Source organism: Dipodomys merriami, unplaced genomic scaffold (genome assembly GCF_024711535.1).
Source record: "Dipodomys merriami isolate MVZ:Mamm:240054 unplaced genomic scaffold, mDipMer1.0.p SCAF_202, whole genome shotgun sequence".
Lineage (NCBI taxonomy): Eukaryota > Metazoa > Chordata > Mammalia > Rodentia > Heteromyidae > Dipodomys > Dipodomys merriami.
In genome coordinates this window covers 347450-365517 of record NW_027203405.1, presented here as the reverse complement: position 1 = coordinate 365517, position 18068 = coordinate 347450, and the positions used below count along the sequence as shown (strand labels likewise).

The following is an 18068-nucleotide window of genomic DNA, read 5'->3' as shown; positions in this document are numbered from 1 at the left end:
CAGCTCAAGGACAGTGCCCAGGCCGAGTTCAAGCCCCAGGACAAGTGTGTGTGCATATACACACACACACACACACAAAAACACACAATCAATCAATATCAATTGTGGAAAATACCAAAATCTCACAGAATAAAATGGTCATCATTACCATCTGGAGAAAAATACTGGTAACATGGGGCTGGGAAGGTGGCTCAGTAGTGGTAGAGTGCTTGCCTTGCATGCATGAGGCCCTGGATTCCATTCCTCAGCACCACATAAGCAGAAGAAAGCTGGAGGTGGCGCTGTGGCTCAAGTGGTAGAGCGCTAGCCTTGAGCTAAAGAGCTGAGGGACAGCACCCAGGCCCAGGGTTCAAGCCCCATGACTGACAAAAAAAAAAAAAAAAATACTGGTCACATGTAGTGACGCTTTGGTCCACACGGCTTTGCAGCTTTGGTCCACACGAGTTTGGAGCTTGGAGATGACTGCAGTGGTCTGCAGATGTACATCTCTCTGACACATTTCCACACAGGAAGAGTCATAGACAGCCATCCGTTAAATGGCTCTGCACACACCCTCCACCCAGGGGCGTGACCGTGGGCTCCGTCTCGGCCCGAGGACGCTCAGCGGCGCCTCGGTGACCGTCGTCTGCCCGGGAGGTGGAAGGAGCGCTCACCAGCTTGTCGGGTAGGCACGGGTCATTGTCCAGAGCCTTCCACAGTTCTCCCAGCTGCTGCTGGACCTCCCGGAAGCCTGCCCCGGGGTCCAGCTTGTACAGCAGGGAAGCGTAGCCCTGCACGGCGTCGTGGAAGCAGGCCACCCGGTCCACGTCCATGTCATTCTCCCCGGCTGAGATGGAGGCCAAGTCCACAAACACCTTGAGCTCGTGGATGCCTTGAGAGAGAAGAGAGGTTAGCACATTCTGCTCCTCTGTGGGCATGGGGTTCCGAACTGGGGCAACACCCCACTGTGAGCTGCGAGTAGCCACGCCAGGACCGCAGGGGGACAGAGCCCGGACGCTTCCCTGCCTGCGGGAGGGATCTCTGACCCTGGTGCACTGATATCCAGCCTCCCCGGCAGCGATGTCTGCCCTTGGCCCTGGCTGGGGCGGCAGGCGCCTTATTTCTTTAAATCTACGCTAGGTTCGCTGAAGCTCGGCTGTTATTCCTATATGGGTGATTCACTCTAAAACCTGAGACAAAACCAGGGACAGTGGCTCACACCTGTGATCACAGCTACTTGGGAGGCAGAAAACAGAACAATTATAGATTGAGGCCGGCTGCGGTAAACGAGACTCCTGAGCAATAAAAAGCTGGTATAGCGGGGTGAATCTGTTGTTTTATCCATGAGGAACATGAATAGAAGGAGCACAGTCCATTCCAGTCTGGGCAGAAAGCTAAGACCCATCTCAGAAATAACCAGAGCAAGCTGGGTGTCCGTGGTTCATGCCTGTAATCTTAGCTACTCAGGAGGCTGAGATCTGAGGATTACAGTTCAAAGCCAGCCTGGGCAGAAAAGTCTGAGACTCTTATCTCCAATTTTTTTTTTTGGGGGGGGGGCCCGGTCAAGGGGCCTGAACTCTGGGCCTGGGCGCTGTCCCTCAGCTCTTCAGCTCAAGGCTAGCGCTCTACCACTTGAGCCACAGCGCCACTTCCAGCTTTTTTTTTCTGTGTATGTGGTGCTGACGAATCAAACCCAGGGCCTCAGGCATGCAAGGCAAGCGCTCTACCACTGAGCCACCTTCCTGATCTTATCTCCAATTAAAAAAAAAGTAAAACACCAGAAAACTGGAAGTGGTGTTGTGGCTCAAGTGGTAGAGTGCTCGCCTTGAGCTGAAGAGCTCAGGGACAGCGCCCAAGCCCAGAGTTCAAGCCCCATGACCAACAAAAACATCAAAAGAAATCACCAGAGCGAGTGACAATGTGCCCGCCTAGGAACTTCTAAGCCTGAAGTTCAAACCCCAGCACTGCCAATAAACTTAAAAAGAAACTCAAGGTCATTCTCCCTGAGCCTGTTGCCACCGAAGGGCACAGATGCAAGGGGGCCCTAGCGCCCCCGGTGGAGGCAGCAAAGCTGCCACAACGGCTGGAGCCAGGGCAGCCTCCACAGTGGCAGGAGGCAGTCCCTGCAGGTCCCTGCTGCTGCCTGGCCCTCTTCCCACCTCCCCGGCCTCTGTCTCTGCCTCTCCCACTCTCCTCTAGCGAATCCCCACAACTGAGTAAGTTTGCCAAGCTCTTAGCTGGGGAAGAGACGTACACCCTCCGTGATGAAGCCATACACTCTCCCTGACAGGAGCTCCTCATTTTCTGGTGAAAATCACGTGGAGGAAGACTTGTAGGCAGAGGACCCCAGCTATGAGGGCCGAGCTGGGGGTGGGGTGGGGGAGAGGAAGTGGTTTATAAACAAAGCCACCTGATGCAAATTCTACCCCTGGTCAACGCGGCGGCCGCAGCCATCCGCACAGACGGCCAGGAACGGCTCCCTGCCCTTCGTTGGCACAGAAGCGCCCGGTCGGGTGCCCGCAGCGCCCCCTCTGAAACTCTCTCCGGCCCCCGAGCCCAGAAGAGCGCGGTACCTCCCAGCGCCTCTCGCAGCCAGCGGACCAGCTCCATCTGCAGACACAGCTCCTCCAGGCAGCGGTGGCGGCGATCGCTGATGTGGGCCAGCAGCTGCTTGGTGTGGATGAGCTCTGGGCTGATCTGGGCCAGCTTCTCATTGTGGTAGGTCTCGATGTCCTCGCTCTGTGAGAGGAAGCTCCGCTGGGGGCCGGGCAGCAATGCCAACTGCCCACAACCCCCTCACCATCTCCCGGCTGAGCCCTGCGACGGTGCGTGCCTGGCACCGTTACCAGCAAGGGAGACAAGGGGCACCCCTCCGCTGCCCCCCTCCGCTGCCCCCCTCCACTGCCCTCCCCAGTCGGCCACGAGATAGGCCCAACCCACACCGTCTCTGCCATAATATCAGCCATGATGTATCAAAAAAATGGAAAGAAAGCCAGGCACCAGTGGCTTGTGCTTGTAATCCCAGCTACTGAGGAGGCTGAGATCTGAGGATCATGACTTGAAGCCAGCCCAGGCAGGAAAAGTCTATGAGACTCTGATCTCGGATTAAGCACCAAAAAGCTGGAAGTAGAGCTGTGGCTCAAGTGGTAGAGCACTGCCCTGAGTTCAAGTCCCAGGACCAGCACAGCCCCCCCCCACACACACACCACCTCCCATCTTAGCCCAAACAGGAGTGATGGAGTATTTCCTGCTTCTGGAGATAACTAAAGATGATTGAACAATTGACAAAACGTGTTCCTCCGGTGCTTTCCTAACCCAAAGAGGCCAGGGCCCTCCCTCTCCTGTATTCTCCATCCTCCTACTGACCCAAGAAAACTCCCTGGCTAAGGAGCAGCCGCATTCTCCAGAAAAGGTGGAACCAAGCATAGCCCACGAGCACCTCTGCTCCCCCGTTTCCCGGGCCAGAAGGGCACCAAGGGGTTTGAGGTGGGTCCCCCAGCCCCAGGAGGCCCGAGCAATCACTTACAAAGCTTAACAAAGTAGAGAGAACACTGAAGTCGCCCGTCAATTCCAAGTTCTCGCGGACCTGCCAGATGACCCTGGCGGCGCTGGCGGCCTGGTGCAGGCTGTGGTATTCTTTGATCTGTTTGACCCGCTCCGGAATCCAGTCCTGAGAGGCCTCGGGCTCCACCGTGCACATAACCTTCAGGTCAGCCGTCAGGTCATCGTATTTACCTACAAAGTCCTTGAAAATGTCTCTGATCTCCTGGAAGGTGATGTCTGCCGACTTCAGGTCCCGGTAGAGCTTGGTGAGTCTCTGGTAGCAGGGAGAGTACAGATGCTCCTGCACCAGGGTGAGCAGAACCACGGGCTTCTCCGACTCCTGGTCCAGGCTGTTCAGCTGCTCTGACGCAGTGTCCCACAGTGTGTGGAAGACGTGGCTGTCCTTCAGCAGGTCTATCTGCGCCACCATCTCCTGGACCTCCGGCTGCAGGTGGTAGTGAGTCTTTGGCTTGGAGAAGGAGGCCGAGGGCGGAGTCACGGTCACAACTTCATCCAGTCTCTTGCTGCTCAGGTCCATCCAGTGCCTTTCTTCTATCTCTCCAAAGTCCACTTCAAACAAAGGGTTGAGAGTCAAATCTCAAACCACGGCAGCATTATTTACTGCTTACTGATGTGCTGTGCCAATCCTGGGCACAGAGGCCTGGGTGCTGTCCCTGAGCTTTTCTCCAGATGAGCGCTCTCCCACGAGTCACAGCCCCACATCTGGTTTCCTGGTGTTTAATTGGAGATGAGAGTCTCCAGGGCTTTAGTGCCCCTGCTGGCTTTGAACTACAGTCCTCAAATCACAGCCTCCTGAGTAGCTGGGATTCCAGGCATGAGCCACCAGTGCCCTGCCCTTGGCAGCAGTTATTTTTCTTTCTAATCCCATCTCTAAGAACACCCCAGTGAATGCAGCAGCGCTGGGGTTGTTTCTCAGGAGAAGGTGGCTTCCCCCCTCCCCACTGGCTGTATTCACCCTCTTCCTACTTAGATGGCAGGAGACAAAGACTTTTCAAGTCACAAAGGCAGCCACAGCCCCCCACAGGCCCTGCCCCGAAAACCCCCAGCCTCCCAATCAATCTACATCTCAGCACAGAAACAAATCTCCAGACAGGTAAAAAAGCTGAGGTCCAAGCAAACCCACAGGATGGGGGTGGGGCTCTGAGGTAGAGCTCAGCCTGCAGAGGTCCTGGGGTTCACCCCAGCACAGCAGGGGTGGGGGTAGGGAACAACACGGAGGGGGGGGGTCTGTGGCTCGTACCTATAATGGAGACTGACATTGTTGGGATTGTGATTCAAGGACAGACTAGGCAGGAATGGCTCATAAGACTTTTCCAAGGAAGGGCCGAGTATGGTGGTACACTCCTGCTATCCTGCCACCCACAGCCTAGCTGGCAGGGTTGGAGGGATTTTGTGCCCAGATATAGTCCAGGGCAGTAAAGTATCTCAAAAATAAGGAGGAGAAAGCTGGGCGCTGGTGGCTCATGTCTGTACTCCTAACTGCTTAGTAGGCTGAGATCTAAGGATCGTGGCTCCAAGATGACTGCTTTGGCAGGAAAGTTTATGAGATTTTTTTTTCAATTAACAAGCAAAAAGCTGGATGTAGAGCTGTGGTTCAAATGGCAGAGTGCCAGACTTGAGCAGAAAAATCAGAGAAACAGTCCAAGCCCTAGAACAGCACTAAGAACACCGAGAGAGAGGCACAGAGGCGGAGGTAGAGAGGAACAGCATGAGAAAGCAGAAGGCAACCTCAGAGACAGTAGAAACTTGGCGCAAGAAAGGTGAAATGATCACAGTGGCTTTGTGGCTCCCTGGAGACTGTGGTCTTTACCCCACCAGGGTTAGTGACCTTCCCAGAAGCGCAAGCCTCCAATCAGAGGCTGCAGAGGCGTGGCATCAGGGGCAGGGCCTCCAATCAGATGCCACCTGAGGTGTGCCGTCAGGGGCAGAGTCTCCAATCAGAGTCTCCACAGGAGGCGTGGCGCCAGGGGCAGGGCCTCCAATCAGATGCCACAGGAGGCATGGCGTCAGGGGCAGGGCCTCCAATCAGATGCCACCTGAGGTGTGCCGTCAGGGGCAGAGTCTCCAATCAGAGTCTCCACAGGAGGCGTGGCAGGGCCTCCAATCAGATGCCACAGGAGGCGTGGCGTCAGGGGCAGGGCCTCCAATCAGATGCCACCTGAGGTGTGCCGTCAGGGGCAGAGTCTCCAATCAGAGTCTCCACAGGAGGCGTGGCAGGGCCTCCAATCAGATGCCACAGGAGGCGTGGCGTCAGGGGCAGAGTCTCCAATCAGAGTCCCCACAGGAGGTGTGGCATCAGGGGCAGGGCCTCCAATCAGATGCCACAGGAGGCGTGGCGTCAGGGGCAGGGCCTCCAATCAGATGCCACCGGAGGTGTGCCGTCAGGGGCAGAGTCTCCAATCAGTCTCCACAGGAGGCGTGGCAGGGCCTCCAATCAGATGCCACAGGAGGCGTGGCGTCAGGGGCAGGGCCTCCAATCAGATGCCACCTGAGGTGTGCCGTCAGGGGCAGAGTCTCCAATCAGAGTTCCACAGGAGGCGTGGCAGGGCCTCCAATCAGATACCACAGGAGGCGTGGCATTACGAGCAGGGCCTGGGAAGAGAGGTGGTACCTCCTCTCCTCCATGGGAAATCATCAGAGAGCACTGATACCCAAAAAACCAGGGGACCGTTTGCAAACATGGAGGCAAATACCAAAAGGAAGAATCTGTGAATTAAGCTGGTTCTCCCAGAAAATGCATAGGAAACTCGGTTTACAAAGTAAAAACAGGGCTGGGAATATGGCTCAATGGTAGAGTGCTTGCCTTGCATGCCTGAGGCCCTGGGTTCCATTCCTTAGCACCATATACCCAGAAAAAGCTGGAAGTGGTGCTGTGGCTCAAGTGGTACAGCGCTAGCCTTGAGCAAAAGAAGCTCAGGGACAGAGCTCAGGCCCTGAGTTCGAGCCCCAAGACCGGCAAAAAAATGAATAAATAAAACAACAACAAAAAGATTCTTTAATCCCTGCTCCAGTGACTCACACCTGTAACCCTAGCTACTCAGGAGGCTCAAATCTGAGGGTCACAGTTCCAAGTCAGCCTGGGCAGGAAAGTTCATAAGACTCTGATCTCCAATGAACCACCAAAAAGCTAGAAGTGGAGCTATTGCTCAAGTGGTAAAGCTCCAGCTCAGAGATAGTGCCCAGATCCTGAGTTTGAACCCCAATACCAGCACAAAAGAAATGAGGGCCTGCTACCATGTTCCACTCTATGAGCGAACTCCCCTGACCACCCCCATAGGGGCGGCTGTCCTGAAGATTCCTGAATGCTCACTGACCATCCCCATGGGGCGGCTGTCCTGAAGATTCCTGAATGCTCACTGACCATCCCCATAGGAGCGGCTGTCCTGAAGATTCCTGAATGCTCACTGACCATCCCCATGGGGCGGCTGTCCTGAAGATTCCTGAATGCTCACTGACCATCCCCATAGGAGCGGCTGTCCTGAAGATTCCTGAATGCTCACTGACCATCCCCATGGGGCGGCTGTCCTGAAGATTCCTGAATGCTCACTGACCATCCCCATGGGGCGGCTGTCCTGAAGATTCCTGAATGCTCACCTTGCACAAAGGGCCTCAGCCTCTCACACAGCTTCAGCAGGCTGTCCACACGCTGCCTCTCCTGCTGGAGAGCCTGCAGCTCGGCCTTTCTCCAGTGCAGCATTTCCTTCATGTCCCACTTGTTCTGCTGGAATACGAGATCTGCTTTCTCTGGAAAACAAACCAACGAACAGTTATATATGACCCCCCTTTCTACTGCTGAATGCATTCCTGGGGAGACACGGCTTCTACTCAAGGAATGCAAACAGAACCAGCACTCTTGATTTGCCTTTTTCTTTTTTGGTGCTGGTACTGGGGCTTCAACTCAGGGCCAGAGCTCTGTCCCTGTGGTGTTTTGCTCAAGGATGGCACTCTACCACTTGAGCCACAGCTTCACTTCTATGTGTATATATGTAATTAGATAAGAGTGTCATCTACTTTCCTGTCAGGCTGGCTTTTTTTTTTTTTTTTGGTCAGTCATAGGTCTTGAACTCTGGGTCTGGGCGCTGTCTCTCAGCTCTTCAGCTCAAGGTGAGCATTCTACCATGTGAGCCACAGCGCTACTTCTGGTTTTCTGGTGGTTCGTTGGAAATAAATGTCTCATGGAGTTTCTTGCCCAGGCTGGCTTTCAACCATGATCCTCAGATCTCGGCCTCCTGAGTAGCTAGGATTAACAGGCATGAGCCACCAGCACCCAGCTTCCAGGTTGACTTTGAACCAAGATCCTTAAACCTCAGCTTCCTGAGTAGCTAAAATGATGGATGTGAGCTACCAGATGCCAGGCTTGGCTTGCCTGTTTATGAAATAGTGTCCTAGGAGTCCCCTGAAAATTATAAAGTATTACCTGTCAACTTTCTTGCAAGAAGTGCTACTGCCTATACGTACTAAAAAGATCACCAACCACTCAACCACATCGGTGGCTCACGCCTGTCATCCTAGTCACTCAGGAGGCTGAGATCTGAGGATCGCAGTTCAAAGCCAGTCAGGGCAGGGAAGTCTGTGAGACTCTGATCTCCAAGTAACCACCAAATAGCTGGAAGTAGAGCTGTGGTTCAAGTAGTAGATCACTTGCTAAGCAAAAATGGCAAAGGGATCGTGCCTAGGACATGAGTTCAGGTCCACGCACACAGATCACCAGCCACAAAAGCCACATGCCAACGCTGGCACAGGTCCCCTGGCTGCCGCAGCACCCTGCCACGTACTTAGCCCACAGATGCCGAGGAACTCCTGCTCGTGCCTGATGATCAGCTCCAGCCGTTGGACCACAATGGTGCCGTCCACGAGGTCACCCACGACCCTTCGGAACGCAGCATCTGCGGCGTCCAAGAGCCTCCGGCTCTCATCTGTGGTGTGGTCTAATATTCTCTTGTTAGTCCCTGAGGAGAAGAACAGAGCTCACACTGGGCTCCAGGCTGCTCCGTGTCCCGCCTCCCACTGGCCCCCAGTTCTTAGACTGCTACCCTGCTCCTGTAAAACCCACCCGTCAGCAGCCGCACCATGATCCTCACCAGGGATGAGGGATGAGCTGGCACAGGCCGCCTTGGGGCCAAGCCGAGCCTGCCTGCTCTGTGTGGCTCCCCAACCTGGAAACACGTGGGTGGGAACCTCCCCATCCATTCAGAGGGCAAGATTTTAAATACGCTCCGCTTAACCATTGGACCGTTTCTCTCAGTAATATTACATTCACGCAGTATTGTTTAAAGACAACAGTGGCTCCTACCTAGCCTAGCTATTCAGCAGGCTGAGATCTGAAAATCGAGGTTCAAAGCTAGCTTAGGCAGACAAATTGGAGAGATACTTATCTCTAATGAAGCAGCAAGAAGTCAGAAGCGGAGGCATGGCTCAAGGGGTAGAGTCCCTGCTTTGAGTGGAAGAACTGGGAAGGCAAGGTCCTGAGTTCAACCCCCAGTACTGGCATCCTCACCAAAATGTGACCAAGTGTGTCTGAACCATTAAATGACAGCTGAAAGCTGTGGGGCGCACTCTCTCTCTCTCTCTCTCTCTCTCTCTCTCTCTCTCTCTCTCTCTCTCTCTCTCTCTCTCTCTCTCTCCCCTAGCTACTCAGGAGGCTGAGATGTGAGGCTCAGGGTTCAAAGCCAGCCCGGGCAGAAATATCTGCACTTCCACCCCTTCATCTGAAAACAGGCTTTAAGGAGGATGAACAGAGACGGGGAGGGAGGCACGCAGCACAGCAGGCACTCGGCAAACAGAACCTTTGGTACTAGCTGCTCCATACTACACAAGGTGGCCCCAGCCAGCCTGAGTCCCTCTGCCCGCGCTGTTTCCTGCACAGAACATCGGCCCCTCCCACAGGAGCCCTGGGGCAGGGACCCGAGGGCAGGCTCCCTAGACAGGCCCTGCCACGGGCGGCCCCCAACACACCGTACAAGCTGAAGACCCGCTTTGCATCTGGCCACGTGAGCAGGTGCTTCAAAACCTCATCCAGGTCCTCAGTGGGTGTCCCACCGTTCTTGGGCCACGACTTGGTGATCACAGCAGACACGAGGACTCCAAATCTCCGCTGATCCCGACAAGAGAGGCCCGTAAGGATGCTCGTGTGCAGCTGCAGAAGGAAGGGGAGCAGGGCGAGTTTAGAAGGGACTTACTAGTGTGTTCCAAAACAACACCAGTTACCCCTCCGGCGGCAGTTCATTCATTCTAACTAGTATTTTGACTTCTTTTTGCCAGTCCATAGACTTGAACTCAGGGGCTTTGACTTCACTGGACTTGCTGGCTCCGGACTGGAGCTGTGCCAGCTGAGCCTGGCACTTTGGTGATTAACTGGCTTTTCCTCAAGCTAGCTTCAAACCACGAACCTCTAGATCTCAGCTCCCTGAGTAGTTAGGATCGCAGCGTGAGCCACTGGTGCCCAACTCCAGCTCTAGAAGGCCTCAAGAGACAAAAGTAGAGACTGGGAGGTGGCTTAGCATTAGAATACTCAGCTAGCTGTGGCCAAGACCCTGGACTCAATACCCAACACCAATATAAGAAGAACAACAACAAAAATAGCCAATGGTTAACACTCCTCAGAACACCTCTGCTTCCTGTAGATGACCCCCTTTCGGGCTCAGTACTGGAGTCTGGGGGGCCCTCTGCCCCTTGCCACTTTCTTCATTTCTCCTAGACTTAGATGCCATGAAAAATGCCAAAACTAGCTGGGCGCTGGTGGCTCACACCTGTCATCCTAGCTACTGAAGAGGCTGAGATCTGAGGATCGAGGTTCAAAGCCAGCCCGGGCCAGAAAGGTTGTGAGACACTTATCTCCAATAGACCACCCGAAAACCAGAAGTGGTGCTGTGGCTCAAGTGTCAGAGCACTTGCCTGCAGTTGAAGACCTGAGGGACAGCGCCCAGGCCCAGAGTTCAAGCCCTATGATCGACAAAAAAAAAAAAAAGCCAACACTAACATGACAAAATTATCTAATGTATAACACATTCTACTTTCCTAACCAAAAATTCTTTTAAAGAATGCCCACAGAAAGCACAAATACCAGCTGGGCACCGGGGACTCACGCCTATAATCCTAGCTACTCGGGAAGCTGAGATCTGAGGATCATGGTTCGAAGGCAGACCTGTCCAAGAGACTCTTATTTCCAATTAATCAGCAACATGCTGGAGGTGGAGGTGTGATAAAACAGCAGCCATTCTTGCCCATGTAATTGTAACCCCTCTACACGGTATTTTCACAATTTAAAAACAAACAAAAACATCAGCCGTGAGTGGTTTTCCTCAGTTCCACACGTGTTCGTTCTGTACGTGTGTGTGTCAGCTCTGCGGTCTTCTATTGAACCGGCGTCAGACCGTGAGCCAGCGAGAAGGTCAGGGGGCCAAGGTCGCAGGGTAGGGCAGGGCAGGGCAGGGCAGGGCAGGGCAGGGCAGGGCAGGGCAGGGCAGGGCAGGGCAGGGGGTGCGAGCAGCTGCGATTCCACACGGAGGACTCGGGCCTGGGTGATAAGAAGCTGCGCTGCCCCTTCCTGGGAGTTAGCGAAGTTTCGATTCTCTGGATTTCAGCACCACTGTCCCAGCCTAGGGGATGACCGCCCAGGACCAGTCCACAGCCAGCAGGGGCCTCCCAGGCCGGTCACCTGAGAGGCGGCGCTCACGGCCTCGATGGCGCACTTCTCGAAGCTCCTGGCCACGCTGTCATCGCCCACAGCGTTGTCCCAACGAGTTTTACAGAAGATGGCGATCTGGAAGAGTGGCCGCTCCTGCAGCACAGAGGGGAAACTGAGGCCCGGCTGCCGCGGAGGGCCCCACGCTCCCCCTGCCCTGCCGCCCCATCCGGACGGCTCCCACCACTGAGACTCCTCCCACCCCACCCCCAACCAGGGTAAAAGCGTGTATTTAAAAACAACGTGAGGGGGGGACCAAGATGGCGACGGGGCAGTAGGGAAACGCCACAGCGCTCTCCAACCAAAAAGAGAGTTCGAGTTCCAACGCTTAATCTCCCCAAGAGACCGACAACAACAAAAAGACGAACACTCAGAGAAAAACCAGAGGCGGAGAATAACAAAAAAGAAAGAGGAAAAGAATTTCAAAACAGAGAAAAGCGAAGACCCCTCCCCCAACCTTTACTGGCCGCGCGGCAGCGCGCCAAGCCGCCGGCCAGCCGGCCCGGCGGGGGCTGTGGGAGCCCCAGAGAAACAGCAGAGACACAGGGGGCCACTTTCAGAACACCAGGTACTGGTTTGCAGAACAGCAGATCGCCAGGAACAGAGAAACCTACCAGCCGGGAGTCTCCACGAGGATCCCACCCCCACCCCTCACTCTCCACCCGAGCAGAGAGGCTCCATCCCGCCAAAGCCGCTCGGCATCAGCAGAGTGACAAAAGGACCTGCGGCAGACCACCCGGCCCGCCTGATCGCGATCGCAACGATCCAGCACTCTCCACCCGAGCAGAGAGGTTCCATCCCGCCAAAGCGGCTCTGCGCGACAAAGGGTCCTGTCTGCAGACCACCCGCCCGCCCGATCACGATCGCAACAACCCGGCGGGGTCACTTGGGCCCCAGAGGTACCGAGAAGAAGCTGCCTGAGCGTGGACACTCTTGACCCAACAGCTTCGACAGAGGCAGAGACAGAAAAGAATCACACAGAGCCACCACCGCCCAACCCAGCCCGGATTGCAACAACAACTGACGACCTACACCACACAGAAACAACCAGCTCCAGGGTGAGTACCCCACAGGGGAAGTGTATCCCTCAAGGGAGACCAGAGCTGGAGGGAATCCCCAGACCCTGACCTAGACTCCCTACCCCAGCACCCGGACCACAGGACCCACTAAAACTGGGAACTGTTTGAGAGCTCCACCAGCCCGTGGAGCACACTCAGCTGGCCAGGCTAGAGCAAGAGCACCCCTGGAAGGGAGCTTAAATGCCCAAGCCAGGAACAGCGCCCCTGGGTCAAGACTACCAACAGTAGAAGAAATTTGAACTGTGTCCCCCAGGCTGTATAACCTAGGGGGTATACACATCAGCACAGGCCTAACAAGCGCGCTCCAGGCTGGGGCCGGAACCAAGCCCGGGGATCCGGCGCCTGAACAACACAACCAACTCCTCCCAATTGAAGTAAAAAGCTGAGCATACGCCTCAACAGAGGGGAGAAAACCAGGAAACAACACTCCCCCGGGAAGCACGCCTGTGACAACAAAAGACCTGGAGGCCCAGGACAAGAGAAGCCCAAACCCCACCAAAACTCCACCCATATACCCTAGACTGGGAATTGGGCAACACAGGCCGCCAGCACCTGATAGTAAGCAGGAGCTCAGACTGTTAAGGCGGCTCAGCAATAGAGTGATAGTCTTGGATGTATGAGGCCCTGCATCTGATTCCTCAGCATCACAAAAGCAAAAAGGGTCAGAAGTGGTGCTGTGGCTCAAACGGTAGGGTGCCAGCCTTGAGCTGAAAAAGCTGAGGGACAGCACCCAAACCTAGAGTTCAAGCCCACAACCAGCCCAAAACAAATAAACAAAAACACATCAGGAGCCCATAGCAGACTCCAGCATTTGGGAGAGTGCATCCAGAGCATCTGTTCTTCACAAGAGCACCCGTAGGAGCAAACACAAGCAGTCTAGGCTGCTCAACCCTTCCAAAGGCAGGAACTGTCAGCAATCTACAGCAGAGAGCTGAGAATCCTAAGTAAGTCAGAATAGCAGCTGGAAATAGGCTCCCAACAGAACCCAGATCAGGCACAGACTCTCTCTACCAATACAGAATCAGCAACCAAGCAAAGACAGACACACCAAAACAAAATTGAAGAGCAGTCTCCTGAACCTCCATGCGAAAATCACAGAGAAAAATCACAAGGTTTACTACCACCCAGGACAGCAAGCTCACCCCAAAAGCCAGCAGCCACACAGGGGAGAGCCCCAGTGGGAGCAAAGCAGGAATGGAAGACAAAGGCTACTTCCAAGGGTTGCTGGAGGCAATGACTCAAGAAATAAAGCGAGAAATTTATCAGAAATTGAAAGAGCACAAGGATGAACTATCCAAAGAGATACAGGGTATCAAACAAGAGATGCATGCAAAAATAGAAGCTGCACAAACCTCAATAAGAAGTGAGATAAACGCCAAATTAGAGGTAATGCATACCTCATTGAGAGGTGAGATCAGTACTCTGAGAACCAACATTGAATCCATAAAGGGATCCATTTCCTCCATGCAAACCACAATAGAAGCCACTGTCAACAGAGTGAATGAAATGGAAGGTCGAGTGTCAGATACAGAAGACAGAATACACCAACTGGACCAAAAAGTGACAGATATGGAAAAATTACTCAAATTAAACCAAAGGGATATTCAAGAGCAAGCAGATAATGCTAAAAAATTTAACCTTCGCATAATTGGAGTGGACGAAGGTGAGGAATTCCAGAGCAAGGGAATGCAACACCTATTTAACAAGATAATCAATGAAAATTTTCCCCACCTCAAAAACGACCATCTTAACTACATCACAAAAGCTTATCGAACACCCAACAAGCAAGACCCCAGGAGAAACACTTCTAGACACATTATAGTAAAAATGATAGATCTGAATAATAAGGAAACAATCCTGCATGCAGCAAAAATGAAGAAGGAGCTATACTACAATGGGAAAAAAATAAGAATTACTGCAGATCTCTCCACACAAACAATGAATGCAAGAAAAGCCTGGGAAAGCACCATACGAGCCCTGAGAGCCAATAACTGCCAACCCAGACTGATCTACCCGGCAAAGCTAGCATTCACATTTGATGGAGAACTGAAAACTTTTAATAGCAAAGAAAAACTAAATGAATTCATAAACATTAAGCCAGCATTACAAAGAATTCTAAGAGGGGGGACACAACCTGAAGAAAGCAGCCAGGAACTGGGGCCTGCCCCAAACAGGCATTACTCAAAGTCTAACTGAGCAAGCACAGGAGGAAAGGAAAAAAGAAAAACTTAGGAAAACGGAATGGCAGGGACAACAATGCATCTCTCTATACTTTCTCTTAATATAAATGGGCTGAATTCGCCAATTAAAAGAAAACGAACTGAGGACTGGATAAGAAAACAAGACCCATCCATCTGTTGCCTTCAGGAGACCCACCTCTCAGCCAAACATACAAACAAACTCAGAGTGAAGGGGTGGAAAAGGATCTACCAATCAAACGCCCCCAGTAAGAAAGCAGGTGTAGCTATCCTGATATCTGACAAAATAAACTTTTCATTAAAATCAGTACAGAAAGACAAGGACGGACACTACATATTAATAAAGGGAACAATCCAAGAGGAGGATATAACCATCATCAACTTATATGCCCCAAATATTGGTGCACCTAGATATGTCAAACAAATGCTCTCAAACTTACAGAATAAAATAGATCCCAATACGATAATACTAGGAGACTTTAACACACCACTCTCACCAAAGGACAGGTCTACCAACCAGAGGATTGGCAAAGAAGCTACCGAATTAAGAGAGGCCATACTGCAAGCGGAATTAACTGACATCTACCGAGTATTTCACCCTAAAACAACACAGTACACATTCTTCTCAGCAGCTCATGGAACTTTCTCCAAAATAGACCATATCATAGTTCATGCAAGGAACTTAAGCAAATACAAAGGGATCGACATAATCCCCTGTATCCTATCTGACCACAGTGGAATCAAGCTAGCTCTCAATAACAAAGCATACAGCAGAAATTTCTCCAATACATGGAAATTGAACAGCACACTCCTTAACAATGCCTGGATAACAGAAGAGATCAGAGAAGAAATAAAGCATTTCCTACAACTCAATGAAAATGAAAACACCTCACAAAGAAACTTGTGGGACACAGCAAAAGCAGTCCTGAGGGGCAAATTTATTGCCCTCAGTGCCCACATCAAGAGAATGGAGACAGACCAAGTAAATAATCTCATGTTGCAATTAAAACAGCTAGAAAAACAGGAAAAAATGGAACCTAAAGCTACTAGAAGAAGCCAGATAACCAAATTAAAAGCAGAGATTAACCAATTAGAAAATCAGAAAACCATAACCAAAATAAACCAAACAAAAAGCTGGTTCTTTGAAAAAATAAACAAAATTGATGGCCCATTGGCTAGATTAATTAAAAAAAGAAGAGAGGAAACCCATATTAATAGGATTAGGGATGCCACGGGAAACATCACCACACGTACCCAAGATATCCAAACAATTCTAACAGACTACTTTCAAAAGCTATACTCTCTAAAGGAAGAAAATCGGGCAGAAATGGATGCATTTTTAGAGAAATACAAGTTGCCCAAACTGAGCAAAGAAGAAGTTAACCAATTAAATAAGCCAATATCCTATAATGAGATACAGGAAGCTATCAAAAGTCTTCCAACAAAAAAAAGCCCAGGACCAGATGGATTCACAGCAGAATTCTATAAGACCTTTAAACAAGAACTAATACCCATACTCCTCAAGCTCTTCAGAGAAACAGAGAAGGAAGGAGCTATCCCAAACTCATTCTACGAAGCCAATATCACACTCATCCCCAAACCAGGCAAAGACCCAACCAAAAAGGAGAATTACAGGCCAATCTCCTTGATGAACACAGATGCAAAGATCCTTAACAAGATTCTAGCTAACAGAATCCAGAAACACATAAAAAAAATAATTCACTATGACCAGGTAGGCTTCATCCCAGAGACACAGGGATGGTTTAACATACGTAAGTCAATAAATGTAATCCAACATATCAACAGAGCCAAGGTCAAGAATCACATGATTATCGCTACAGATGCAGAAAAGGCCTTTGACAAAATTCAACATTCATTCATGCTAAAAGCTCTGGAGAAAATAGGAATAGAAGGAACATTTCTAAAAACAATAAAAGCCATTTATGACAGACCAATAGCCAATATTATACTTAATGGGGAAAAGCTACAACCAATTCTCCTAAAATCAGGAACAAGGCAAGGATGCCCACTGTCTCCACTCCTCTTCAATATAGTCCTAGAACCCTTAGCCAGGGCAATAAGGCAAGAAAAAGACATTAAAGGGATCCTCATAGGAAAAGAAGAAGTTAAACTATCCCTTTTTGCAGACGACATGATACTATACCTCCACGATCCCAAAAACTCCATCCCCAAACTCTTAGAAATCATAAATCACTTCGGCAAAATAGCAGGATACAAAATAAACCCACAAAAATCAGTTGCCTTCCTATACACTGATAATGTACAGGAAGAGAGGGAAATAAAGGGAGCAACCCCATTCACAATAACCTCCCGAAAAATAAAATATTTAGGAATTAACCTAACCAAAGATGTAAAAGAACTATTTAATGAGAACTATAAAAAGTTAAAGAAAGAAATTGCAGAAGACACTAGGAAATGGAAAGACCTCCCATGCTCCTGGATAGGCCGACTTAATATAGTAAAGATGGTAATACTTCCAAAACTAATATACAAATTCAACGCAATTCCTATTAAAATCCCAATGACGTACATCACTGAAATACAGAAAACAGTCCAAAAATTCATATGGAACAACAAAAGACCTAGAATAGCCAAAACAATTCTAGGGGATAAAGACAATATGGGAGGGCTATCCATGCCGAACTTCAAACTCTACTACAGAGCTATAATAACAAAGACAGCATGGTACTGGCACAAAAACAGACCCGAAGACCAATGGAACAGAATAGAAGATCCAGAAATAAATCCACAGGCCTACAGCCAGCTGATATTCGACAAAGGAGCCAAAGACATACAATGGAAGAAACACAGCCTCTTCAACCGCTGGTGCTGGGAAAACTGGGCAGCCACATGCAGAAAACTAAAAGTGGACCCCAGCCTATCACCATGCACCAACATCAACTCAAAATGGATTAAAGACCTTAACATTAAACCTGAATCTCTGAAACTACTGCAGGACAGAGTAGGAGAGACACTTGAACTAATAGGCACAGGAAGGAACTTCCTGAACAGAGTCTCAGGGTCACAACAAATTGGAGAGAGACTCGACAAATGGGACTACCTTAAAATAAAAAGCTTCTGCACAGATAAAGCTATCGCAACCAAGCTAGAAAGACAACCAACTAATTGGGAAAAAATATTTACCAGCAATATATCAGACAAGGGGTTAACATCCTGTATATACAGGGAACTCAAGAAACTAATCCCTCCCAAACCCAACACACCAATTACTAAATGGGCAAGGGAACTAAAGAGGGACTTCTCAAATGAAGAAATAAAAATGGCAAAGAAACACATGAGGAAATGTTCATCATCCCTGGTGGTGAAGGAAATGCAAATAAAGACAACCCTGAGATACCACCTTACCCCAGTCAGAATGTCCCACATCCACAAATCAGCCAACGACAAATGCTGGAGGGGATGTGGAGAACGAGGAACGCTATTACACTGCTGGTGGGAATGTACACTTAATACAACCACTTTGGAAAGCATTCTGGAGGGTCCTTAGAAAGCTAAAGATTGACCTCCCTTACGACCCAGTCA

At 50.9% G+C, this 18068-nt stretch overlaps 1 protein-coding gene across 3 annotated transcripts in view; it reads right to left on the bottom strand.

Moving 5' to 3' along the window:
- Positions 1-18068, bottom strand: part of Rnf213 (ring finger protein 213) — a 96032-nt gene that overhangs the window by 46547 nt on the left and 31417 nt on the right. For all 3 annotated transcript variants that reach the window (XM_070031596.1, XM_070031599.1, XM_070031598.1), the window contains 7 exons: positions 11201-11323; positions 9499-9679; positions 8319-8492; positions 7138-7287; positions 3506-4092; positions 2553-2718; positions 654-871 (listed from right to left, as the gene is read on the bottom strand). In XM_070031596.1, the coding sequence (XP_069887697.1) occupies positions 654-871; positions 2553-2718; positions 3506-4092; positions 7138-7287; positions 8319-8492; positions 9499-9679; positions 11201-11323 (1599 nt within the window). The remainder of the gene's footprint in view (positions 1-653; positions 872-2552; positions 2719-3505; positions 4093-7137; positions 7288-8318; positions 8493-9498; positions 9680-11200; positions 11324-18068) is intronic.